At 47.7% G+C, this 24,334-nt stretch overlaps 1 protein-coding gene across 10 annotated transcripts in view; it reads right to left on the bottom strand.

Moving 5' to 3' along the window:
- The window catches only part of LOC149310305 (DNA (cytosine-5)-methyltransferase 3A), a 153,030-nt gene that overhangs the window by 58,090 nt on the left and 70,606 nt on the right, over positions 1-24,334 (bottom strand). For 8 of the 10 annotated variants that reach the window (XM_089528680.1, XM_089528679.1, XM_089528684.1 and 5 more), the window contains one exon: positions 13,077-13,109. The exons of 1 other annotated variant lie outside the window; for it this stretch is intronic. In XM_089528680.1, coding sequence (XP_089384806.1) covers positions 13,077-13,109 — 33 coding nt within the window. Of the gene's footprint in view, positions 1-2,331; positions 2,480-13,076; positions 13,110-24,334 lie in introns of those variants that run through there. One more of the 10 variants, XM_089528689.1, reaches the window with a different exon arrangement.

Below are 24,334 nucleotides of genomic sequence, written 5' to 3' on the forward strand. Positions count from 1 at the left end.
AGCCATCCAGTTGGTATGACTCCGGAGAGTCAGGTACCGATGAGGATCTACGTTGGGCAGCCATCCAGTTGGTATGACTCCAAAGAGTCAGGGACCAATGAGGATCCACGTTGGGCTGCCATCCAGTTGGTATGACTGCAAAGGGTCAGGGACCGATGAGGATCCACGTTGGGCTGCCATCCAGTTGGTATGACTCCAAAGGGTCAGGGACCGATGAGGATCCACGTTGGGCTGCCATCCAGTTGGTATGACTCCAAAGAGTCAGGGACCGATGATGATCCACGTTGGGCTGCCATCCAGTTGGTATGACTCCAAAGAGTCAGGGACCGATGATGATCCACGTTGGGCTGCCATCCAGTTGGTATGACTCCAAAGAGTCAGGGACCGATGAGGATCCACGTTGGGCAGCCATCCAGTTGGTATGACTCCGGAGAGTCAGGGACCGATGAGGATCCATGCTGGGCTGCCATCCAGTTGGTATGACTCCAGAGAGTCAGAGAGTTAGAGACCAGCAAGGACTGAAGTCAAGGCAGCCAGTAACAACTTCTCTTCAAGAGAATGAGACGAAGCCATGTAAATGGCCTTGAGACAGTTTGTCCGCAGCAAAAGAGCCGTGGTGAGGAAGGAAGGCCGGTGGCCATTCTATAAGTTTGTCTCAGAGATAAGAGGTGGAAATTGTGCCAGTGAGGCAGGCGCTATTTTAAAAACTTTGTTCAGGAATAATGGGGCTTTGCCAAGTGCACCAATAAGGCAAGCATTGTTTGAAAACTTTTCCTCAAGAAAAAAGGCGGGAAAAGTTCTGCCAAGCACAGCAGTTCCCTCAGAAGGGAAAGGGCCCTCAGAATTTAAATTCACATTTAAGTATGTGATTCTCTAAGAAACTGTACTACAGGCTGTTGTTAAAACAGCATAATTTCAGAGTTTAAATTCACATCTAAGAAACTGTAGTAAAGGCTGTTAAAACAGCTTTATGTCAGAGTTTAAATTCACATTTAAGTAATTGATTCTCTAAGAAATCACAGGGCAAGTTGTTGTAAAGCAACTTTACCTCAGAATTTAAATTTGTATTTAAGTAGGAATTCTTAAAGAAATCGCAGTACAGGCTGTTCTAAAACAGCATTATTTCAGAATTTAAATGCACAATAAAGTAAACGATTCTCTAAGAAATCGCAGGGCAAGTTGTTATTAAACAACTTTACCTCAGAATTTAAATTCACATTTAAGTATATGATTATCTAGAAAATCATAGCATTTGTTTTAAATTATGAACAACGAGGTTAAAAATTACCACCAAAACGCAGATTGATCCTGTCAAATCAAGTTTTTAAAAGTCTGACAGGAAAATGAATCTCTGAAGAGTTCCTAGATGCTGCTAGTGCGGCGGACAAAAGGAACTGAGGGTTTAGGAGGGAAACCGGCTAAAGGCAGTTGGAGAGTGGGCGGGGCTACCGCCAAAACGCCTTTAATCTCTCCAAGAAGGTTCCGAAGCTAACTGTGCAGGCACAGAATAACCCATTTGTGTGATTCGCAGAGACCACGAAGAAGAAACAAGAAATTACCAGCCAACCACCACATAATTTTTATTTGCAATTTGGGATTTTTCTTTTTGTCTTGTCTCACAAAAACTGTGAAAAGAGGGATGGCAGGGTTGCACAAAAAAGCCCACAACCCTTAGGGTAAAAAGTAGTGCACTTCATGGGGAAAATCCCCAAACACAAAAAACGAAGTACAAACAGTCTCTTGTCCAACAGGGAGAGAACGTGAAAATAATCCTGGCAGAAACTTTAGTAAGTGAAGATTTGCATTCCTATTTGCTTCCTGAGTCCTCAGGTTATCTAGTCCTCTCCTCCTGCCCCTCCTTGATCAAACCACGTTAAACCAGACCATCAAATGGGCCACAAGCAAACAACATGCTCAAGAGGCAGAACCTTAAAAAAGAAAAGCTCCAGATGACTCATGCAAGTGAGTCAAGCCACATGCACTAGAAAGTGACGCAATAAACCGCAAACCACCACACTTCCTCAGACCCTGAGCAGAATCAGTCTTCTCCCCCGCAACACCACCCCAGGCCCCCATATTTACAACAATCCCCACACATTCCCTGCCCTTAAAGGCAGAAGGGGCACCTGGGGCACCACACAAACCTTTCCCAAACTTCCACAGGCAACATGTGTGTGTCCCACAGAGCCAGGTAACAGCCAAACCCTGTGCAAAGGTCACACCTTCGCCCCAAGTCCTGCTCCAGAAAGACCGAGTCAGAACCTTCTTCTGAGTAGGCCCAGTCGTTCATCCAGTTTCTCTTTTTCAGTCCATTAATGCTCCCAATCCAACCTTTTGTTGTCTGCTTTCAGTGCCAGATGAGAACCAGTACAAGCTCACACTCCAGCCTCCCTGAGCCTGGTCAGTTCAAACAGCACCATGTCCAAATGCTCCTCCAGCTACTCCTTCCTTGCACACTGCAGACTGGGCATGCTAGCTTAAGTTTTTTGCAAGGGAGGTACCATTAAAATATGTGCGCCTCCACCCACTACTTGGAGCAAACCAAGATAATCCACCGCTGAGTAAGAGTTCTGCAGGAACAGCTTGGTATTCCATCCCAGGTTCGTCCTCTCAGTGGTCAGTATGGTACCTACCGGCTCTTTTTAAATCCCGCAACTGCCCAGTCTGTCCCTGCTCTGCTTTAAACACCAGCTTTCCTTTTAAACTGGACAGGTGTGACACTGCATTCCCCTTCAAAGGAAAAAGGTACACTAGGAGATCAGTCTTTTTGGGTCCAGATGGTCACTCACTCCAGATGCAAGAGTGCCTCAGTTTAACCACAGAAGGCCCCGGGTTCACACCTTTCTGAAATCACCACTTAAGCTTTTAACAAATAAATCAGGGTTTCGATTAATGACGAAGGGGAGAATAGTCTACTTGACAAGAATCCACTTGATCCATGTATTTCCTTGGTCCACACTTTTCAGCCGTGGGAATCACTGCAAATCCCAGCAACCTTAGCCAGCAGCATCACCAGCGGTGAAGTGGAATGCTGGGAGATGCAGTCCAATGAGGACGACATGATTCCCGCCCCTGGGCTCAAAGGCACAGAAGATGTGAGGGACTTCCTTCTACCTTACAGTACCCTCCATCACCCACACCATGTTTTAATATTTCTTAAAGTATTGGGAATAGTTTATTTCTACTTTAATGTTGACCTCTGTATACATCTGAGCTATATCATAGTTGTTTTAAATGGTAAACCACCCTGAGACCCAGAGAGCAGCCACTGCCAGTCAGAGAAGAGGAAGCTGGCACTGCCAGCCAATTCAGGTGTAAGGCAACCTCCTGGACCCCCCTTGGTCCCTGACTTGCCTGTTGGTCTGCCTTGGCACCTGGGCAGAGGCTGGCGTTGCAAGGCTCGGACCTCCCTCGCCCCACCAGGTGCCTTCCTCAGCCAGGTGTGTCCCTGTTTGCCTCAGTCTGGCGCATCTTCTGGCTTGGCGCTTCCTCAGCGCCCGCCTGCCCGCCGTGCCAGTGGCCAAAGGCTGACAGGCAGAGCTATAAATAGCCTGCCAGGCCCAGCAAGAGGGGACCTGTTGCTAAGGATACACAGCAGAGAGGAAGGAGAGCAAGGGGAAGGAAGGGAGGAAGAGGGGATCGGAGGCGGAGGAGAGGAAGAAAAGGAAGGGGGCACAAGGGCTGGGGCAAGGGTCTCATGCAGTCTGGCTGGCCAGGCCTTGGGAGGCTGAAGGGCACTCCTTTGGTAGGTTGGCATCCCTCCCGTTCTGGTTTCTGCATGCATACGTGCTGGCACACACATGAAAAACAGGGACTCTGCAAAGAGACTCCACCAATCCGTTGCAGACCTGGAGAAGTGGGAGCCGGTTCCTCTCCCTCCCTCATCCTACCCCCAGGAAAGAAACCCACCAGGAATCTCCCTGGGAGGGGAATGCTCTTCAATGCCCCCTCTCTTCCTATCAGCCCATTTTGACCCCATCTCTCTGACTTTGCTGGTGGCCCCTCATTCTGCCCTGCCATGCCATGCCATGCCATGCCAGGCTGCCTTTTCCAGCACCAGAAGCATCACCAGCTTCCCGGCAGATGCAACTCACTGCAGCAAAGGAGAGAGGTGGGCATGGAGAAGGGTTCGTCTCTTTGCGCATCTTGGGGGTTGGACCTGGGAGGGGGAGAGAAGGGCAAAATACACACGCAACGCTCTTGAAGAGCAGTTTGGTCTTTGCCTTCCTCTGAGGCTGAGAGAGTGGGACATGCCCACGGTCACCCAGCGGGTTACCATGGTCAAGCAGGGATTCGAACCCTGGTCACCAGAGTCATAGTCCAACACTCAAACCACTATTTCACACAATCTCTCAAGTATGGATACACATACACATAAAGCCACCTTTATGCACAAACATACCCTCCCCTCCAAATGCACTTCTCCTCAAAACGTGTCTTTGCTTGGGACGTATCTCTGCTCTAGCTGGTAAAGGGGAATTTTTCAACCCTTGATCTTATAATCCTGGTATTTGTAATTTGTTGTAACACCAGAACCCCCTGGCAGAGATGGTAAAATAGCTCACAAAACTACAAATCCCAAAACTCCATAGCACTGAGCCATGCCAGTTAAAGCTGTGTCAAACTGCACTAATTCTGCAGTACAGATGCAGCTTGAGTAAACTGTTTTATTTCCCAACAGGGCTCCACCTCATTCAGGCCTTAGGATCACTTCTTGACTTTTGCAATTTACTGCCTCCACCCTGCCCTGGCCTCTCAAAGGTAGGAGCCACAAGTGAAGAGCTGTCCCTGGGCACCTTAGCCAGCGGGGCAGGCATTCACACTCCTTGCTTGCACTGTTTATGCGCTAGGGACACCACGAGAGCCCCCTCTTAGTAAGCATTCCCACTTGCACTGGGCGAGGGATGTGTTCCAGTTGCCAAAACCAGCATCAGCTACAGAGGATGCAGAAGAGCAACTGCAGGCAAAATTGTTGTGGTTGTTAACTACCCTCGATTCCACTTCGACTCACGGTGACCCTATGGATGAGACACATCCGAGACCCCCCTCTGTCCTCCCCTGCTCTGCTTAATTCCTGCAACCCCATAAAACCCTAGTGACCTCCTTCATAGAGTCCTCCATCCATCTGGCCTGTGGCCTTCCTCCTTCCCTCCACCTTTCCCAGCATTATGGTCTTTGCCAAGGAGTCCTTCCTTCTCATGATGATGTGTCTGAAGTAAGACAGCCTCAGTTTGGTCATCTTGGCTTCAGTCTAAGGTCCAACGCCAGTGTGGCAAATGCCTCCCATTTCTTATTGCAGCAATCCAACCTATTCCTCCCCAGGAATTTGCAGAAACTCTTGCCAAGTTAAAATGATTAATAGGAAGCTTGCCTGCCAACCACTAAAAAAAGATCAATGTTTGTGTGTTTTTAAAATCAATTATCTGGCTTTTAACAGATCAATCTGTCCATCCTACTCAAACACATTTAGCAATGACAAAACCTCAGCAAAAGGGCTTCCTCCGGAGGGTGAGTTGGGAAAGGGACCATTTTGAACCATATTTTCAAGTACAGAATGCTCACTGTTACAATAACACACCAGAGTCAAAACGTAGGCCCCAGTCTTAGTCCATTGTTACGGGACAGCATGGTCTCTGACAACCTCAACGACCTCAAGAGGTATTAGTAGAGTAATAGTAGCAGCCAGCATGGGGTAGTGGTTTGAGTGTTGGACTATGACTCTCAAAACCAGGGTTTGAAACACAGCTCGGCAATGGAAATCCTTGGGCAAGTCACACTGTCTCAGCCTCAGAGGATGGCAATGGCAAACTGCCTTTGAAGAAACTTGCCAGGAAAAACCTGTGACAGGTTTACTATGGGGTTGCCCTAAGTCAGAAATGACTTGAAGGCACACAACAACAACAACAACAACAACAACAACAACAACAACAGAAGCAGTAGTTGTTGTAGTTAGTGTTGTTATTATTATTATTATTATTATTTGTATCTCACTCCCCCCACCATTGGGACTCAAAGCAGCTCACTATTTTAAAGAATACAATTAAAAATTATTCAAAGTTCAAGTGAAAAGAATAAAATGCAATTACAAAACCATGAAAAGCTATTAAAATAGTACCGTTTAAAATAATACAGCACCTCCCAGTTCATTCTTTGAAAACTTTGTTTTGAAAGCCTGTCAGAACAAAAAGGTCTCTGACTTCCAACGGAAGGAAAACAAGGAGAGGCCCATTCTGGCCTCCCTGGGAACAGAATTTTGGGGTAGCCATTGAGAAGACCACCTCATGTGTCCCCACCAACCGTCCTTAGAATCACAGAACCCTAGAGCTGGAAGAGACCCCAAGGGCCATCCAGTCCAACCCCCTTCTACCATGCAGGAACGCTCAATCAAAGCATCCCCAACATATGGCCATCCAGCCTCTGTTTAAAGACCTCTAAGGAAGGAGACTCACCACTTTGTGAGGAAGTGTGTTCCACTGTGGAACAGCCCTTACTGTCAGTAAGCTTCTCCTAATGTTGAGGTGGAATCTCTTTTCCTGCAACTGGCATCCATTGCTCTGGGCCCTAACCTCTGGAGCAGCAGAAAACAAGCTTCCTCCCTCCTCAATATGACATCCCTTCAAATACCTAAACAGGGCTATCATATCACTTCTCCAGGCTAAACATTCCCAGCTCCCTACGTCTCTCCTCATAAGGCATGGTTTCCAGATCCTTCTCCCTCCTTTGGACATGCTCTAGCTTTCCAACATCCTTTTTGAATTGTGGTGCCCAGAACCGGACACAGCATTATTCCAGGTGAGGCCTGACCAAAACAGAATAGAGTGGCACTATTACTTCCCTTGATCTAGAGACTATACTTCTATTGATGCAGCCTAGAATTGCACTAGCCTTTTCTTGCAAGATCCATCTTTAAATAGCTGAAGGGATGTCACTTGGAAGAGGGATCAAGCTTATTTTTCTCTGCTTTAGGACCTAAACTGATGGATTCAAATTAGGTGCAAGGAGATTCAAAGGCAAGGTGGAAGAGACCAACTTGGAAAGGTCAGACAGCCATCACTCCTGGATGTTTTAGATGCGGGTGTCTTGCGCTGGCATCTGGGTGCTGGAATCAATGTCTTCCCAGCATCACAGACCTGTAAGTCTTGAAACCCCAAACCCTATGAGGAATCATGTAGGGGGCTAGGCATGTTTAGTTTGCATAAGAAGAGACAGAGAGGTGACATGAGTCACCATTCATTACCTGAGCTTGTTTTCTGCTGCTCCAGAGACTACAATATGAACCAATAGATTCAAATTATAAGAAGAGAGATTTTACCCAAATATTAGGAAGAACCTTCTGACTGGTAGAGCTGATGGATCAGCAGAGCAGATTGCCCCCAGGAAATGGTGGACTCTCTTTCATAGAATTTTCTTTGTAGGTTTTCAAACAGTTTTCAAACTTTGGAGGCTTTCAAGGAGAGACTGGACGGCTGCTTTGATGGGGTCTTCCTGCATGACAGAAGGTGTTGGACTCCTTCTATCCCTCAGGGTACCAGCAAAGCCAGGTTTGGGCCAAGTGACTCCTGGGTTGCCTTCTAACCCTATGATTCGACGAAAACCTGGCCCTCCAGACCTGTACACCAACAAGGGCCACCCATGGTCTTTGGGGGGAGCTTCCAAGCCCTTACAAATTCTGCAGCCCTCCAGGTGTGGCTGAACTACAAACTGATTTTTCTGTATGTAAAAGGGTAAGTCTTAAGAGAGAGAATAATGGAATAGCAAGCTGGAAACTGCACTTTATAATTTTGAAATCTGGAGCTATCTATTGTCTCAACTGAAGAAGACCTTGATGTCGAAACAGCTGTATAACTCCAGAGGTAGCCATCTTGCTGCCTGTCCTGCCTTGCTTCCTTCCTGTCTTGAAAAATTGCCATTTATTTGAATGTTTGCTCTTATTGACTGCCATGATTTAGTTTATTGTCATTATTTATTGATAACTGAGGACTAAAATTCCATAGAACTTGATGCACTTTTCAAGTGCTGCCATATTAGTATACAGTATTAGTATACAGTATTTTGTTGCTGCCATATTAGTACACAGCAGAACATTGTAAGATTTGGACTACATTGGACTTTTCATTAGCAATTTCATTGGTAGCTATATGTATGGTGATTTAATAATTCACTGTCTATTATTAGTTGTTGGTTTAAACACACATGAATGTATTTGATACAAAAGGTTTTCCAGTATCTTCATTAATTTTTCGTTACATGTACAGTGTGGGACATTTTGCTATTCTCTGATTTTTGTCCATTCCCTCCCATGCCTTTTGGAATCACTGAATCCTAGAGTTGGAAGAGACCCCAAGAAGGGCCCTGATCCAGTCCAACCCTTTCTGCCATGCAGGAACTCTCAATCAAGGCATCCCCATTGACAAATGGCCATCCAGCCTCTGCTTAAAAACCTCCAAAGGAGACTCTGCCACTCTCTGGTGGAGTGTGTTCCACCGTCAAACAGCTTTTTCTCTCAGAAGGTTCTTCCTAATGTTGAGGTGGAATCTCTTTTCCTGTAGCTTGCATCCATTGTTCTGGGTCCTAATCTCTTGAGCAGCAGAAAACAAGTTTGCTCCTTCCTCAGTGACATCCCTTCAAATATTTAAATAGGAATCTAAATTTAAATCTGGAAGTGGACTGGTAGTTAATTTCCTGCTTACCTCTTGGTTTAAAAACGGCCTTAAACAGTTCAGGAGGATGTATGGAAGATAGAGGAGTTATTCTAGAAATTCCATACTGGAATAAAGTGGGATACCAGCTGGTTCCAGTGGGCTACCAATTCTTCCTCCTCACTTTCCAGGGCTGGGGGCAACACCCCCCCCCCCCCCTTTAACTCCTGTAAACAACTTGGCTGGCCTACAGTGAGAGGACTGCAAGGAGGAGAGGAAGAAGAGTCCCCCTATACAGAGGTGAGCCTAGGAGTGCTACGCACTGGTGGTCATGACTGTTTTGCGTCTTAATGTCAAATAAGACATCCCTGTCCTAGGGCTTTCATGGCCAGATCTATTATTCAGAGGGGCTTTGCCCTTGTCTTCCTCTGAGGCTGAGAGAGTGCGACTTGCTCAAGATCACCCAGTGAGTTTCCATAGCTGAATGGGGATTTAAACCTTGGTGTCCTGGAGTCAGAACCAAGCACTTCAACCAGATTGACTCATATTTGGCTCCCAAACTTTAGTTCTCCAACTCCCAGAATTCCTTACTGTTGGCCAAGGCAGCTGGGACTTCTGGGAACTGAAGTTCAAACCTGGAGGGTCAAAATTTGGGAGCTACTGGTTTTAAATCTCTCTCTGCTCCTCACCCCGTGGATCTGCTCTCCCCATTGCCTCTGCCACTTCACTGGCCCCAGCTCCTCAGAAAAGCATCACCTGGGTTGGCTCTAGCAAGTAGGTGCATCTCAAGATCTGCAGGAGAGGCCCTTTCCTTAGTCCCATCAGCTCCACAACAACTATGGACTATGGCACCCCAAGACTATGGAGTCCCCTTCGCAAGGCTTTAAATGTTGCATTGTTTTTATTAAGGTGGTGTTTTAAAGTGTTTCAGTGACTGTTTTAAAATAACATGTCGTTTTACGTTTCTAAGCAAGTGCAAAAAAGGAGAGGCTCCTGCAACAGGAGCAGATTCCGAAAGGCCACAGAATCACAGGGTTGGAAGGATCTGCAAAGGCTCTCTCTCCAGCCCCATTCAGCCTTGCAGGAACAGACTCCAGAAAAATACCTGTCCAGCCTCTCTCTTTAAGGACCTCCAACTCCTTCTTTGGGAGTCTGTTCCACTGCTGAACAGCTCTCACAGATAAAAAGGTCTTCCTAATGTTCAAATGTAATCACTTTTTTTTTGCACTCTGAATGTATTGGTTTGTAATCTAATGGTAGAAAACATGGTAGCTTCATCTTCTCTAGGACGTCCCTTCCGATATGTCTGTCATCTGTATCTTCCACGCGATGGCAAAGTCCTGATGCCAGGCACTGCCACAAGTGTTATCCCATCCAGATCCATCAGGCTCTGAACATGGACCATTTCAGTATCTTTCCTTCATTTCACAGGGTTCTTTATATCTGCTGCAGAGTGGCTGGACGCAGGGTGGGGACCGTGATAGCTCAATGGTATAGAATTCTGGGATCTGTAGTTTCTTGAGGTATTTAGTCTTCTCTGTAGGAGAGTTCTGATGCCACAACAAACTACAAACACCAGGGTTCCATAGTAAGGAGCCAGGACAGTTAAAGTGGTGTCAAACTGCATTAATGTTGCAGTGCAGATCAGACCCTTGTCTCTCCAAGTCCAGAGTGATTATTCTGCCTGAGGGATGGAGGTGGGATTGCCAGGCAAAAGGCTCCTTCCCTGCAGCCATGCCATCTCCTGAACCCCGCTTCTGCTGATGGGGCTAGAGACCCCTGCAAGCAAGCCAAGACCCACCGTTTCCTCTGCTACTTATTTAGACAAAGTACGGGTGGCCTACTGACACCTAGGCCAATGGGACAGGTCACTCTCTGGCCAGAACTAAGCCAGCTTTTAGGTCTTACTATATTCTTAGCTGGGCTGCAGTTTTTATTTCTTGCCTTTTCCACAGATTTGCTTTAAATCATTTCTAAATTCTACAGTTTAACAACTTTTTAATGACATCTTCTTGGCATTTTTTACTACATGTTTTTTATAACTGGTATCTCTTTCCAGTTTTGTAAGCAGCCTTTGATTCACCTTTCTAGGGGGAAAGCAGAAGATAAATGTCCTTTCCTTTCCTCTCCTTTTCTCGCTCTGGATGCCGGCAAGAGGAAATGTCAACCTCCAGACTCTCTTTCAGCCAGACTGGCAAAGGAAGGAGGAATCCTCCAGCCATCCTGAGCACCCTTTCAGGAATCCCAAAGTCCTGCCAGCTGGCACAGCAAATAACTGGAGCGAAGAAGGGAGTAATTTTAGTTTGCCATGAAGGCACCAGTTCAAATCAGGGGAGTCCAGTATCCTAGAGTTGGAAGAGACCCCAAAAAGGGCCATCCAGTCCAACCCCCTGCCGTGCAGGAACTCTCAATCAAAGCATGTCCATTGATAGATGGCCATCCAGCCTCTGTTTGAAAATCTCCAAAGGAGGAGACTCCACCATCCTGAGAAAGTGTATTGCCTTGTCAAACAGCTCTTACTGTCAGCAAGTTCCTCCTAATGTTTGGGTGGAATCTCTTTTCCTGCAATATGCATCCATTGTTCCGGATCCTAGTCTCTGGAGCAGGAGAAAAAAGCTTGTTCTATCCTCAATATGACATCCCTTCAAGTATTTAAACAGGGCTATCATATCACCTCTTAACTTTCTCTTCGCCAGAATAAACATATCCAGCTCCCTAAAGTCATTCTTCGTAAGGTATGGTTTCCAGACCCTTCACCATTATACCTCTGATATAGTCACCCTCCTTTGGACATGCTCTAGTTTCTCAATATCTTTTTGAATTGTGCCCAGAACTGGATAGGATTATATTTAGTCAGGATACAAGCTGCAATTCTACTGAAAGCTGCCCACTGGTTGCAGAACTCAGCTTTTGATAACAAAGCTGAAGGTTGCCATAAGAAAAAAAATATAGTAAGGTTGTAAATCTTCAAGGGTCTAGTCCTCAAAATCAAAGCCAATAGAGCAGCCCTGGAAGCAAGTGAACCTAGCCTCATGACACGATGGATGCTCTAAGCCCTGCTGTCAGAGGACCAGTCAGGAAAACAGATGGCTGGCTGGCTAGCTGGCTTGAATATTCCACCTTTCTCCCAATATTCGAATCAAATACATCCCTTTCCATTCATAGCAGAGCTGATCTGGGCTTATAGAAAGCCAGTGGATCCACTGCCACTGGAGAATCCATTGTCAGTTTTACCACTGCTCCTCCTGTAGCCATTCCAGGTTGTACAGGAAGCATCCAGGTTCTGGAGCCTATTATTCCCAACAGAGAATCTGCACCAGGAGAGTCCCAAACCAACCCAAAGCAGGGCCCCTAAAACCCAGAGCTCATCCACCGGCTGCCCCTATTTGTGCTACCCTGGGGCAGAATTTGCATTCCTTTTCTTTTTTCAGAATCATGGGATCTTAGAGCTGGCAATAGGCGACTCAAGGACCACCTAATCCAAGCCCTGCCATGCAGGAATTCCCAAGCTAATACACTCCTGAGAGATAGACATCCAACCTCTGCTTAAAGTGCCTATTGCCAGGGAGGAAATTTTATCCAGAAAGTCTGTTTAAAAATTCATTAAGTAATAAATGCCCTCGCTACCTAATCTCTGTTTCCTGAGGAACAAACTGGATTGCTGCAGTAAGCAAGACTGTGCTGCATTTGTCCCACTGGCTGTGTGCCCCAAGCCTGCCCCACCACATCCTTCCCAGTTTGCTTTCCCTGGCAGATACAGTGCATCTACTCCACTCGCTCTGGGTTATCACAGGCGCCAACACCATTGAGGCTGGACATTTGTACTGCTTGAAATACAGTCTTAAAGAGAATAGATGTGGTGTGTTTGGATGTCTTTGGGGAGAAGGAGAGGGGGAAGAGAGAAGGAGAGAGAGAGAGAAAGAGACCGAAAGAGAGAGGGGGAAGAAAGAGAAGAAGAGGAAGGGAGAAAGAGGGAGTGAGAGAAAAAGCAAGAGGAGGAAGAGGAGAAAGATGAAGAAAGGGAGTGACGAAGAGAAAGGCTCATCTAGAGAAAGGGTCATGCACCCCCAGTTAATGAACAGGGGTCAACAAGGTCCCCCCAAAACTGCCAGCCCCAAAACGGTTTTGAAAATAATCACATCATACAGAAGCAAAGCACATGTATGGTTGCACTTGGATGCCTGGAGGTGTGCTTGAGCGAGTACGACTCTGATGGCAGCAGGAAACACGCATGGGGAAGGAAGGGAGGAAGGACCACATGAATGTGTGTCTGCATGTGTTGTTGCAGCATCCACACGCCCCAGCACACAAGCCCAGCATGAAGGCCACATGAGAAACAAGCCGCCGCCACCACCTCCACTTCTTCTCCTCCTCCTCCACCATCACCACCCTCCTCCTCCTCATCATCCCCCAAAACCCCAAAGGTGGGCCACGAACCTTGTCAAGCTGAGCTGCCGCTGGGTTATCAGTCTGTGGGAGAAAGGTAAAGGAGAGGAGGGAGTTAGAACACACAGAGCCAGAGCACCCGGCACCTCAGATGCCCTCCGCCACCTGCCCCGGGCGTGGCCAGGGAAATCTGCACGGAAGGGGGACTCCGAAGGAAAATCGGGTGGGTCGGCAGGGGGGTGGGTGGCACACGTGTATGTGAGCAGCTTCCAGCAGCCATTCGCTCCTTGGGGGCTTGCTCCCCAGGCCGGGAGTGGGCTTTTAGCACTACTCCATCTCGGCTCTTCCGTCATGAGCTACCACCAGAGTTGTCGCTGGCCAGTGGTGTAGTGAAGCCAGGGCCTGCAGGGTTATGATGAATAGGGACTGTGCATCGTCTGCCACGCACCCTGCTTCAGAACTCCCTGGCTCCCTCCCTCTGAACTGGACTGCAATTTCCACAGTAGCCAAGGGGGAAATAGATCTTCCCAACAATAATCCATCATTACCCGTTATCTCCGTTGCGATCTGAAGTATTTGGGGGTGGTTTGGGATTTGAGTGAGCAGGGGCCATTAGCCATACAAAAGGCCTGTACCTGGCAGGGGATGAAAACTCCTAGAAATATAGGTCAACACAGCTGCCTGCCTTTTTTGGAGTCTCCTTAGAGGCATTCTGTCAAGAAGGAGCCCTGGGCTTCAAAATTTTCCACTACACCACCGCAACTGACTTTGCTCACCATCCGTTGTGCTATGCTTTATCCCAGTGTGGCTGTGTTTCATTCAGGCTCCTCAGTCAGACAGAGCTGCTCTGGGCAGCAAGTGTTTTTTTGAAGCTCACATTCAACACAGTCACAATGATGGGTGCCACTGCATACCCCATTTGTAGGGATTTTAAAACTAATCTCTGCGTTATTGATAAAATGTTTTATCGGTCAGACTCTCTTCAAAATGAGAGACAAAACACTATTAAAGCCATAGCTTTTTTGTGGGTTTTTGGGGCTCTGTGGCCATGTTCTAGAAGAGTTTACTCCTGATGTTTCACCAGCTTCTGTGGCTGGCATCTGCAGAGAAACATTAGGAATAAACTCTTCAAGAACACGGCCACATAGCCCCCAAAACCCACAAAAAGTATAGATGCCAGCCATGAAAGCCTTTGACTATTAAAACCCTCCATATCCACCTGACAGCCACAAAATGGTGGTGACTGAAACATTTGTTTAAAAGACTAGCAATATCCTGCTATTGTGTTACAACACTGTAACTCCAAAAAACAAAAATTAGTATTACAACACAGCTAGGTCAGAGTAACTTCCATCCCCGCCCCAGGAAAAAAGGAATGGTTTTATCTATTTATCATGTTTATACCCCGCTCTTCATCCACAAAGGTTCTCAGAACAGCTTACAGGTTGGATAGTTCCCTGCCCTCAGGCTGACAGTTGTAAAAGACAGGAACCACCATTATGCTGCAATGTTAATTTCTGCGTTGTGGGATTTTAATGGGATTTAAGATATATGTGAAAACAATGGTACAAAAATGCTCAGTTTGAAGAATTTTTAAAAAACCTTCTTGCCAAAGCCAGTTTCACTGTTATCAGCAAAGTGGAGTCCATTCTTGCATTGTCAGGTAAGCACATTACATCCCTCGGTAGTGTTATAACACTCCAGAATCCAGCCAGAAAATGTTTTAGTGACAATAAACGGGTCAAGGAAACAAAAAACCAGAGGCCACAGAATGGTACCCTTCCCAAGCTAAATTGTTGTAAGTTCCTATTTCTGATGCCACATGAAAATTCTACCTTTACTAAAAGGAAAAAAAAATAGCACTAAAGATGCCAAGGCTTTGGAGTTTGCGCCATTTTTAAAAACAAAAAGGAAAGTTTGACCTTCATGAGAGGCTGCTTCTACACTGCAGAATTAATGCAATTTGACCCTGCTTTAGCCATCATAGCTGTGTCCTACTGAATCCTGAGATTTGTAGTTTGTTGTGGCACCAGAGGTGACAGAGAAGGCTAAATACCTCACAAAACTACAGATCACAGAATCCCACAGCATTGAGCCATGGCAGTGAAAGCGGTGTCAAACTGCATCAACACTGCGGTGCAGAAGCCGTCTGAGAGGAAAATAAGATGCAAAATATTAGGTAGCAAGGGCTGGACAACTGCGTCATCTTGAGACCCACAAAGTGCCACAGAAACCCCTCAATAGCTCCCAAGGACAGCGTGTGAGAAAGCAAAGTAAGACAACATGGTCTGGGAAAGCACTGGTGCCCTATACCTGTGTATGTTCTCTTACACCTGTGGCTGTACCTTCTTCGACCTTGTGCAACAGAGGCATTCAAATTCATGGTTGCATAAAAGGAGGGTGCACAAGTACAACCGTTTCTCACCAGTCTCATGAATCTTCCTGTTGTTTATTTACCCCACTTTTCTCCCAAATAAGACTCCAAGCGAAGTGCAGATTTACTCATGGCTTGAGTAATGACCATTCAACAACTGATTGATTGGGTCTACTACAGCAATAGCAATTACATTTCTATACCGCTTACCAGTGCACTTTACACATTGTAAAAGTAGTTTACAATGTGTAAGCCAATTGCCCCCAACAAGCTGGGGACTCATTTTATCAACCTACAGAAGGATGCCAGGCTGAGTGGACCCTAGAGCACTGGCTGGGATGAAACTCACAACCTTGTGGCTGCAGGACCGGCATTTAACCACGGCACTACCAGGGCTCCTTCACCTACTCTACTCTGGTTTGAATGAACCAAACTATGTCGAAATCCTATTGTAAGTTCCAACTTGGGGTGCATCCACACTGCAGAAATGTTGACAGCACTTCAAGTGCTGTAGCTCTATCCAAAGGAATCTTGGCACCTGCAGTTTTACAAGGCCTTTTATCCTTCTCTGCCAAAGGGTGTTGTTGCCTCGCAAAGCTACAAATCCCAGAATGCTGTAGGATGGCGCCATGGGAGTTAAAGTGGTGTCAAACTGCATTGTTTCTACAGTGTAGATGCACCCTTGGCTAGGTCCACTGAATCAATGGGATTTATCTATATCTTGTCTCAACAACTGACTGAATGGGTCTACTCCACTTGGGACTAACTTGGGACTAACCAATGAGATTCGAGCCATGCAGTTGTGCACTCCTGGATGGTGGGTAACTCTTCTTCTGTGACTTCAATACACTTCTGGATGCATTAGAATTGCAAACATTTCCTGCGCATTAATCCCCATGGCACAAGGGGCCAAGCAGCAGAAGACACATGAACAGGTTGCACAATGTCAATATTTAGCAGAAGGGTGGTGTAGTGAGAGCTCTGTGTAGCTCCATGAGTAGTGTTATACCTCGCAAACCCTGAAGGCCCAGGATCCCGCTGTAGTCAGGGAGGGGAGGGCAAGGAGAGGGTTGATGGGGCAGAACTGCAACAGGAGAGAGGACCCGGGCGAGGCCCGGGAGGAAGGGCTGTGGACCTAGGGGATAAAAGGTGAGGGAGAGGAGAACGCGGGGAGAAGGGCGAGAGGCGGAAGAGATGGACACAAAGAGGCAGTCGGGACAGGGATAGAGAAGGTACTGTAATTAGGAGTCCTGGACGAGAAAGACATCCAGGGACTTGGCAAGAGAAGCCTGGTTTGTTAACAGTTGGGCCACTCCTAGGGGTAAAGCTGTTTGACCCTAAAGAGGAAGGAGACTTTAGGTATCTCCAAAGAGGAGAGTGGTGCCAAAAGGAGGAAGGAATGCTGCAAGGAGAGTGGTAGGATTCAATGGCCGAACAGTGGGAGCAGGGTCCGAGGCTCGGCAAGAGAGGCAAGGAAGAAACAGAAACTAGAGAAGTGGTCCAGTTGGAAGGGAGAGGACGAAGAGGAATCTCAGTGAAGAAACTAGAGACTGACTTTGACTGTAAAGTTTATTTGGGTGATGGTGGGAACCTGTGAATTCTGTTAAGTAAAGTTCGAAGCATCTGTGAAGCGTGTTTGTGGATTTGTGCCAACCAGAGTTTGTTTGCAGCACACGTGTGGCCAATATGTCGCAGGGTATGAGCACCTCACCAACACCCGCCTAATCTTGAAAGTCAAACAGGCTCACACCTTCTTAGTACCTAGATAGGGGACTGCCAACAAGTACCAAGTGCTGTAGGCCAGTGCTACTCAAAACGGTGGCTGGGTCCCAGTTCCTGGTAATTCGCCCGGCAATGTTCCAGGAAAGAAAGAATTGTAGTCAAGGGGCAGAAATAATGTGCCAGTCCCTGGCATAATAGGGAAAAATAACCATTTCCACTTGAGATAGCCAGAGAAGCACTGCTGTGGGTTACACTTCTGAAGAAAGCAATGGCAACCCCCTTCTGAGTAATCCTGGCCCAAGGAAACCCTGTGAAATTCAACAGGCAACTTGAAGGCACACCCACAATGTAGAACCCCAACCTGGATTCTAATCCTGGCCGCTGGTTTCACATCAGGAGCAGTCATCTGGACCCCTTGGCGGAGACAAGCACAGAGGACAAAGCCACACCAAGCCTAAGCCTGAGAGGCAGCCTGAATTCACCCCAGAGTCTTGGTCAGGGGCTGCTGGTTTGGCAAGAAGCCATGGCAAACTCCACCCCTCCTTGCCGCCCCAGCCATTACTATGAGATGCAAAGGCCGCTTGACTTGCCCCAAACAGGCCTGCAGGGACAGAGTGTTTCATAGCGCAGCAATGCATGCTGGAAGAAGGAAGGTCACCTTAGCTGCCGCCTTATTTCAGGCCAAGATTTGTCCGTAACAACAGGCCTCTCCCATCAATCCCATTCTCTTCAACAAATGCAACGATGCAATGCCAGGCATATGTGTAAGAAGGAAAAACAGACTGAAGTGGCATTCGGGGAGGGAGGGGGGGATGCTAGAGAGTGGATGGGGGGGTTGCCAGAAGCCTCCAGATATTATGAGATGGACAGTGCTTTTGTCTGTCTCACGTCTTGCAACTGGGTGGACCACTGGGGGAACGCTGGACTGGAGAGAGGCATGAGGATCTTCCAAGGTTCTCAAATCACCTTGGGGATATAAATCAATTCAAATCAATCAAATTAACAGAAACAGAAGACAATTTGGGGATAGCAAAAGAAAGATTGTATGACATTTTAGGGATGGCTGTGCACATGCACTGCAGTGCAACTCAGTGTCAGCTTGTGCCTTTTGTAGAATCCCAGAGTTAGAAGGTACACCCAAGAGTCAAAGAATCACAGAGCTGGAAGAGACCCCAAGAAGGGCCATCCAGTCCAACCCCATCCTGCCATGCAGGAACTCACAATCAAAGCACTCCCTGGGACAAATGGCCATCCAGCCTCTGTCTAAAGACCTCCAAGGAAGGAGACTCCACTACACTCCGAAGGAGGAGTGTGTTCCATTGTCAAAACAGTCTTACTGTCAGGAAGTTCTTTGTAATGTTTAAGCGGAATCTCTTTCCCTGCAGTTTGCATCCATTGCTCCAGGCTAAACTTACCCAGCTCCCTGAGTCTCTCTTTGTAGGCCTTCATGGTTTCCAAACCCTTCACCATTTTGGTGACCCTCCTTTGGACACGCTCCGGTTTCTCAACATCCTTCTTGAATTGTTGGGCCCAGAACAGGACACAGGATTATTCCAGGTGGGGCCAGACCAGAGCAGAATAGAGTGGCACTATTACTTCCCTTGGTCTAGACCAGGGGTAGGCAACCTTTTTGAGCCGGGGGCCGGGTTGGTGTCCCTCAGGCAACTGGGGGGGCCGAAGCCGGGGGTGGAGCTTCAACCCTCCGGGGTGGGGCCACATGCGGGGGTGGAGCTTCCACCCTCCGTGGCGGGGCCGTGTGCCGGGGGTGAAGCTTCCACCCTCAGGGGCGGGGCTGCATGCTGGGGGCGGAGCTTCCACCCTTCGGGGGCCAGGCCTCCCCATCTTTGCTGGCCCCTGACGGGGCCCCAGGCCCCGTCAGAGACCGGCAAAAAAGCTGGTGGGGGCCACCAGCGCTGGAGGGCCCCCTGGAGGGCCCCAGCGACGGCACCAGGCCTCCCAGAGGCCCCCTGCCGCCGTCGGAGCCCTCCTGGAGGGCCCCAGCGATGGCAAAGGGCCCCCAGAGGCCCCCTGCCGTCCCTCAGAGCCCTCCTGGAGGGCCCCAGGGATGGCAAAGGGCCCCCAGAGGCCCCCAGCCGCCCTCGGAGCCCTACTGGAGGGCTCCAGGGATGGCAAAGGGCCCCCCAGAGGCCCCCTGCCGCCCTCGGAGCCCTCCTGGAGGGCCCCAGGGATGGCAGCAGGCCCCCCAGAGGCCCCCTGCCGCCCTCGGAGCCCTACTGGAGGGCCCCAGGGACAGCAGCGGGCCTCTTAAAGGCCCGCCGCCGCTGCCGCTGCGGCCGCCCATCGCAGCTTTTCGCCGCTCTGGGCACCGCCATTTTGGGCGGCAAAATGGCGGCGCCCATAGCCCCAGAGGCCGCTCTGGGCATCGCCATTTTTTCGCCCAAAATGGCGGCAAGTTCGCACAAGACTTCGCCGCCATTTTGGGCGAAAAAATGGCGACGCCCAGAGCGGCCTCTGGGGCTATGGGCGCCACCATTTTGCCGACCAAAATGGCGGCGCCTAGAGCGGCGAAAAGCCACAACGGGTGGTCGCGGCGGCGGCAGCGGCAACAGGAGGCAGGGGCCGGCTGCCAGGCCTCCGCGGGCCGCATCCGGCCCGCGGGCCGGAGGTTGCCGACCCCTGGTCTAGACCACTGGCCCCCAAGCTGTGCTCTTTAAGGGATTTTGGACTTCAGCTCCCAGAATATGAGCCAACATGGTTGAGACTTCTGGAAGTTAGTCCAAAATCTCTTAAAGGGCAGTTTGGGGACAACTGATTTAGATTCTATAGTTCTATTGTATTGGCCTTTTTAGCTGCCGCATCACACTGTTGACTCATGTTCAACTTATGGTCTACTAGGACTCCTAGATCCCTTTCACACGTATAAATCTGCTTAAGGTAGATGTCCCCCATCCTATATCTAGGCATTTCATTTTTCCACCCTAAGTACATTGTCTACTTCCGTCAGAGTGAATTAAGAGATGGCACCTTGCTGTAAAAGAGAAAGAACTGGCCTAGAGTGAGCTTTCTACTCCTCTCTTCCACTTCTCTTTTAGATTAATTTAGAAAGGATCAGGATATTGTTATCCAAAAATGTACTTCCTTAATAAATGTTGCTCCTGCTGAGGGCTCTAAATTTATTCCACTGCCTGCAATTTTTTCAAACACACTGTCCTAAAACAGGCTCCTCCGCTCTGACCTAAGGCCTTTCACTCCCATAATAATCTCTCAGGATGCATCCCCTCGAATGGCTTTTCCCTTCCAAATCCTGCACAATTTGAAGGCAAGCAGGCACACATGTGTCTACAGACACAGACATGCACAAAACTGTGTGGGCTCAGGACTCAACTATTTCAAGGACTTCTTGTACCTCATCAGCCCAGTTTCAAAAATCAGACACAAAAGCCTTGTTCCATGTGTCTCCCCAAAAGGAATGAAGCTGGTGGGCATGCAGGGCCTTTTCCATGGTGGCTCCATCCTTGTGGAATTCCCTTCCTCAGGATGTGTGCAGGGCTCCCTTCTGAGTTTCCAATGGCCCTGGATATTCCAGTCCACTTTTAAATCAGGGATAGGTAAAACGCAGCCCTCTTGTTGTTAAGTGAACTACAGTTCCCATCAGCCTTGGTTAGCAGAGCAAAGAATGCCTGAAATTACACTTCAATAGCATCTGTTGTGCCATACTTTGACCACCAGATTTAAAAGACCAAACAACCCAGCTTTATATATTCAATTGGAATTCGCCGTTGTTGCTTTTTAAATATATTCTTCTGCTATTTCAATTGCATTATTTTATTGTTTTAAAAACTTTGCCCATGAAACCCCTTCAGGAGGCATTTTCTCAAAAGATGATGTAGGCTGACAGATAAACAAAGAAGGTTAAAAAACCAACAACAACCTCTGAGGAGATAAGGCCAAAAGAAGGGTTTCTTTTATGGAGTCTGATGAATAAGCAGAGGAGGATGGGAGCCAAACGCAAGGCCTGGCAAACGGCTTTTCCCAAAGGCTGGAGGGGAGCTGCAGTGCGCTGGTGCCTCTCCTGCAGAGGTCCAATTTTAGCTCTGCCTGAGGACAAAACCCCAGCAGCTGGAATCAGGTGAACACTGGGCATAAACAGCAACCATTAACGCCAAGTGCACAGTCACTGCTTGGCTGAGGATAGAGAGATGGAGGAGGGAAGCGTGTGTGTGTGTGTGTGTGTGTGTGTGTGCTGGGCAGTTTGCGCAACCTCCTGCAAACACTGTTTTCAAAACAGCCACACACATTTTAAGGTGCAGTGATGTACTCTGTCTGGAATCCTATTGGTGTGAACACTACAGACTCATTGTGCAACACCTGCAGTGTGAACGACTGTGAAATAGTGCAATCCAGTATAACATCAGCAAAGTGTAACATGCCAACGTAGGGTAACACTGACACACTACAATGTTGGCAGACCATAATGCCAAGCATACAACTTAACATGATCAGAGCAAAACTCCAACGTGGCTATACTGCCTTATGTTTATATCATGTCACCCCTGAACAGGCTCCCAGATGCAATCCACTGAGGCTTCCTAAGACACCACTTGGGTTTAATGCCAGTGCTATATAAACTGATGGTCTATGAGCTGGGTACTGGTGCACATGCCACCACCTGCCAGTCCCTGCAGAGATCCCAGCAAAAAAAGGAAATAACTGCAGCCAATGGGCAGAAATCTGATACTGGTCCTAGGAGCATTGGGGGAAAGGGTCAATTTTCTCTCATCAGCAGCACTATCAGATGGTCTGGGAAGCCCTGCCTTTCGAAGGACAGCTCCTCTCTGCACACATTGGCTTGCACTGCTCTCACATCTCCTCCTGAGAAGGCACAGCTTGCAACAGTCAAGAGCCCAGTCTTCTCTTCTCCATGCTGAAAGTACCTAATGCCCTGAAATGTTCATCAGAGGACTTGTTCCAGAAACCTTACCATCTCCTACAGGTTGGGTGATATAGTTGGTGCATCAATGCATGTCTGTGGACTGGGTGCAAGTTCTCCTGCTAGTGGAGTTAGCAAATATTCCCCTCAACTCCTTCAAAGTTCAAGGAAAAAGACACCAGGTTTTCTGCTGTCTGTATGTCTATCCCTGCTGGAAAATGTATGGGCATCCACACACAAGGAGAAAGCTAAAGATTTCCAAGTGAGCGCACACTAGCACCTTGGCTCAAGCATGCAGATCTTTCTCCTGGGCAAATTATGAACCTGCAAGTGATCTGCTCTCCACAATGTACCAACACAGGATCCCTTGCCCGTTTTTGGTTTCAGGTAGGCAGGAGAAATAGCATGAAGATTCAAAAGGAACATCTGCACAAGTCACACCCCTGGTCCTGCCTATCCCAGTGTCACCAAGGGCAAAAACAAATGTCCAGGCCCCTGAAACGGACATCCCATGCAACCCCAGGGCCAAACTTGGCTGAGGCGAGATCTGATATGGTATCTCTGCCCCTTCATGGGTCAAAATGATCAGGTAGCAAGTGATAGGAAGACACCAACATCACCACAGGAGACTGACAGCACTGTGGACCAATCAGAGGAGAGACAATACTGAGCTAGAAGGACTAAGTGTAGAATCATAGAATCCTAGAGTTGGAAGAGACCCCAAGGGCCCTGTTCCAGTCCAACCCCATTCTGCCATGCAGAAGCTCTCAACCAAAGCATCTCCTGTGAGAGATGGCCATCAATCCTCTGTTTAAAGACTTCTAAAGAAGGAGACTCCACCACAATCTCCGAGAAAGGAGTGTGTTCCTCTGTCCAACAACCCTTACTGTCAGGAAGTTCCTCCTAATGTTAAGCTGGAATCTTTTTTCCTGGAGCTTGCATCCATTGCTCCATTGTCTCCTGTTCTCTGGAGCAGTAGAAAACCATCTTCCTCCCTCCTCCATATGACATCCCTTCAAATACTTAAACTGGGCTATCATATCACCTCTTAACCTTTTCTTCTCCAGGCTAAACACACCCAGCTCCCTAAGTCGTTCCTCATAGGGCTTCATGGTTTCCAGGTCCTTCACCATTTTAGTCACCCCCCCTTTGGAAACTCCAATTTCTCAATGTCACATTGTTGACCCAAGTTCAACTTGTGGTCTACTTGGATTCCTGGATCCCTTTCACATGTAGTTTCATTCAGCCAGGTGACACCCATCCTATATCTGTGCATTTCATTTTTTCTGCCTTAAGTGCAGTACCTAATATTTCTCCATGTTGGAATTCATTTTTTTAGCTGTGGCCCAACTTTTTTGTCCATTCAGGTTATTTTGAATTTTGATCCTGTCCTCTGGAGTATTAGCTATTCCTCCTAATTTGGTGTCATCTGCAAATTTGATAAATATGCCCCCTATTCTTTCATCCAAGTCATTGATCAAGATGTTGAATAACACTGGGCCCAGGACAGAGCCCCACTGGACACTTCTCTCCAGGATGAAAAGGAGCCATTGTTGAGCCCCCTTTGGCTTCGGCCGGTCAACCAATGACAAATCCATATAACAGTTGCCTTGTCTATCCCACATTTTACAAGCTTGCTTGCAAGAATGTCATGGGAAACCTTGTCAAAGGCATTACTGAAATCCAGATCTACTATATCCACAGCATTCCCTTCATCTACCAAGATGGTCATTTTATCAAAGAAAGAGATAAGGTTTGTCTGGCATGACTTCTTTCTCTGAAACCCATGTTGACTTTCTGTGATGATGGCATTGCCTTCTAGATGTTCACAGACTCTCTGTTTAATGATCCATCTGCTGCAGAATCTTTCCTGGGATTGATGTCAGACTAACTGGAGGATAATAGTTGGGATCCTCTTCTTCCCCCTTTTTGAAGATGGGGACACTGTTTGCCCTCCTCCATTCTGCTGGGACTTCTCCTGTTCTCCAAGAGTTCCCAAAGATTATTATTGCCAATGGCTCAGATATTACATTTTCCATCTCTTTTAATATCCTTGAATGTAGTTCATCTGGTCCTGGAGACTTAAGTTCATTTAGATTAACCAGATATTCCTGTACTATCTCTTTACTTATTCTGTGCTGAATTCCCCCTATTTTGTCCTCTGCTCCATTTTCCTCAGGTTGAGCATCCTTTTCCTTTTCTGAGAAGACTGAAGCAAAGAAGGTGCTGAGAAAACCTTGCCAGTTTGTGCATCAAGAGCCTTGCCAGACCTCTGTTGTAACCAGAAGTCAGAGAATCCCAGAGAAGGGATCTCAAGAGTCA

The sequence above is a fragment of the Sceloporus occidentalis genome, unplaced genomic scaffold, assembly GCF_023333645.1.
Source record: "Sceloporus occidentalis isolate IW3139 unplaced genomic scaffold, rSceOcc1.0.p SCAF_6, whole genome shotgun sequence".
Taxonomy (NCBI): Eukaryota; Metazoa; Chordata; class Lepidosauria; order Squamata; family Phrynosomatidae; genus Sceloporus; species Sceloporus occidentalis.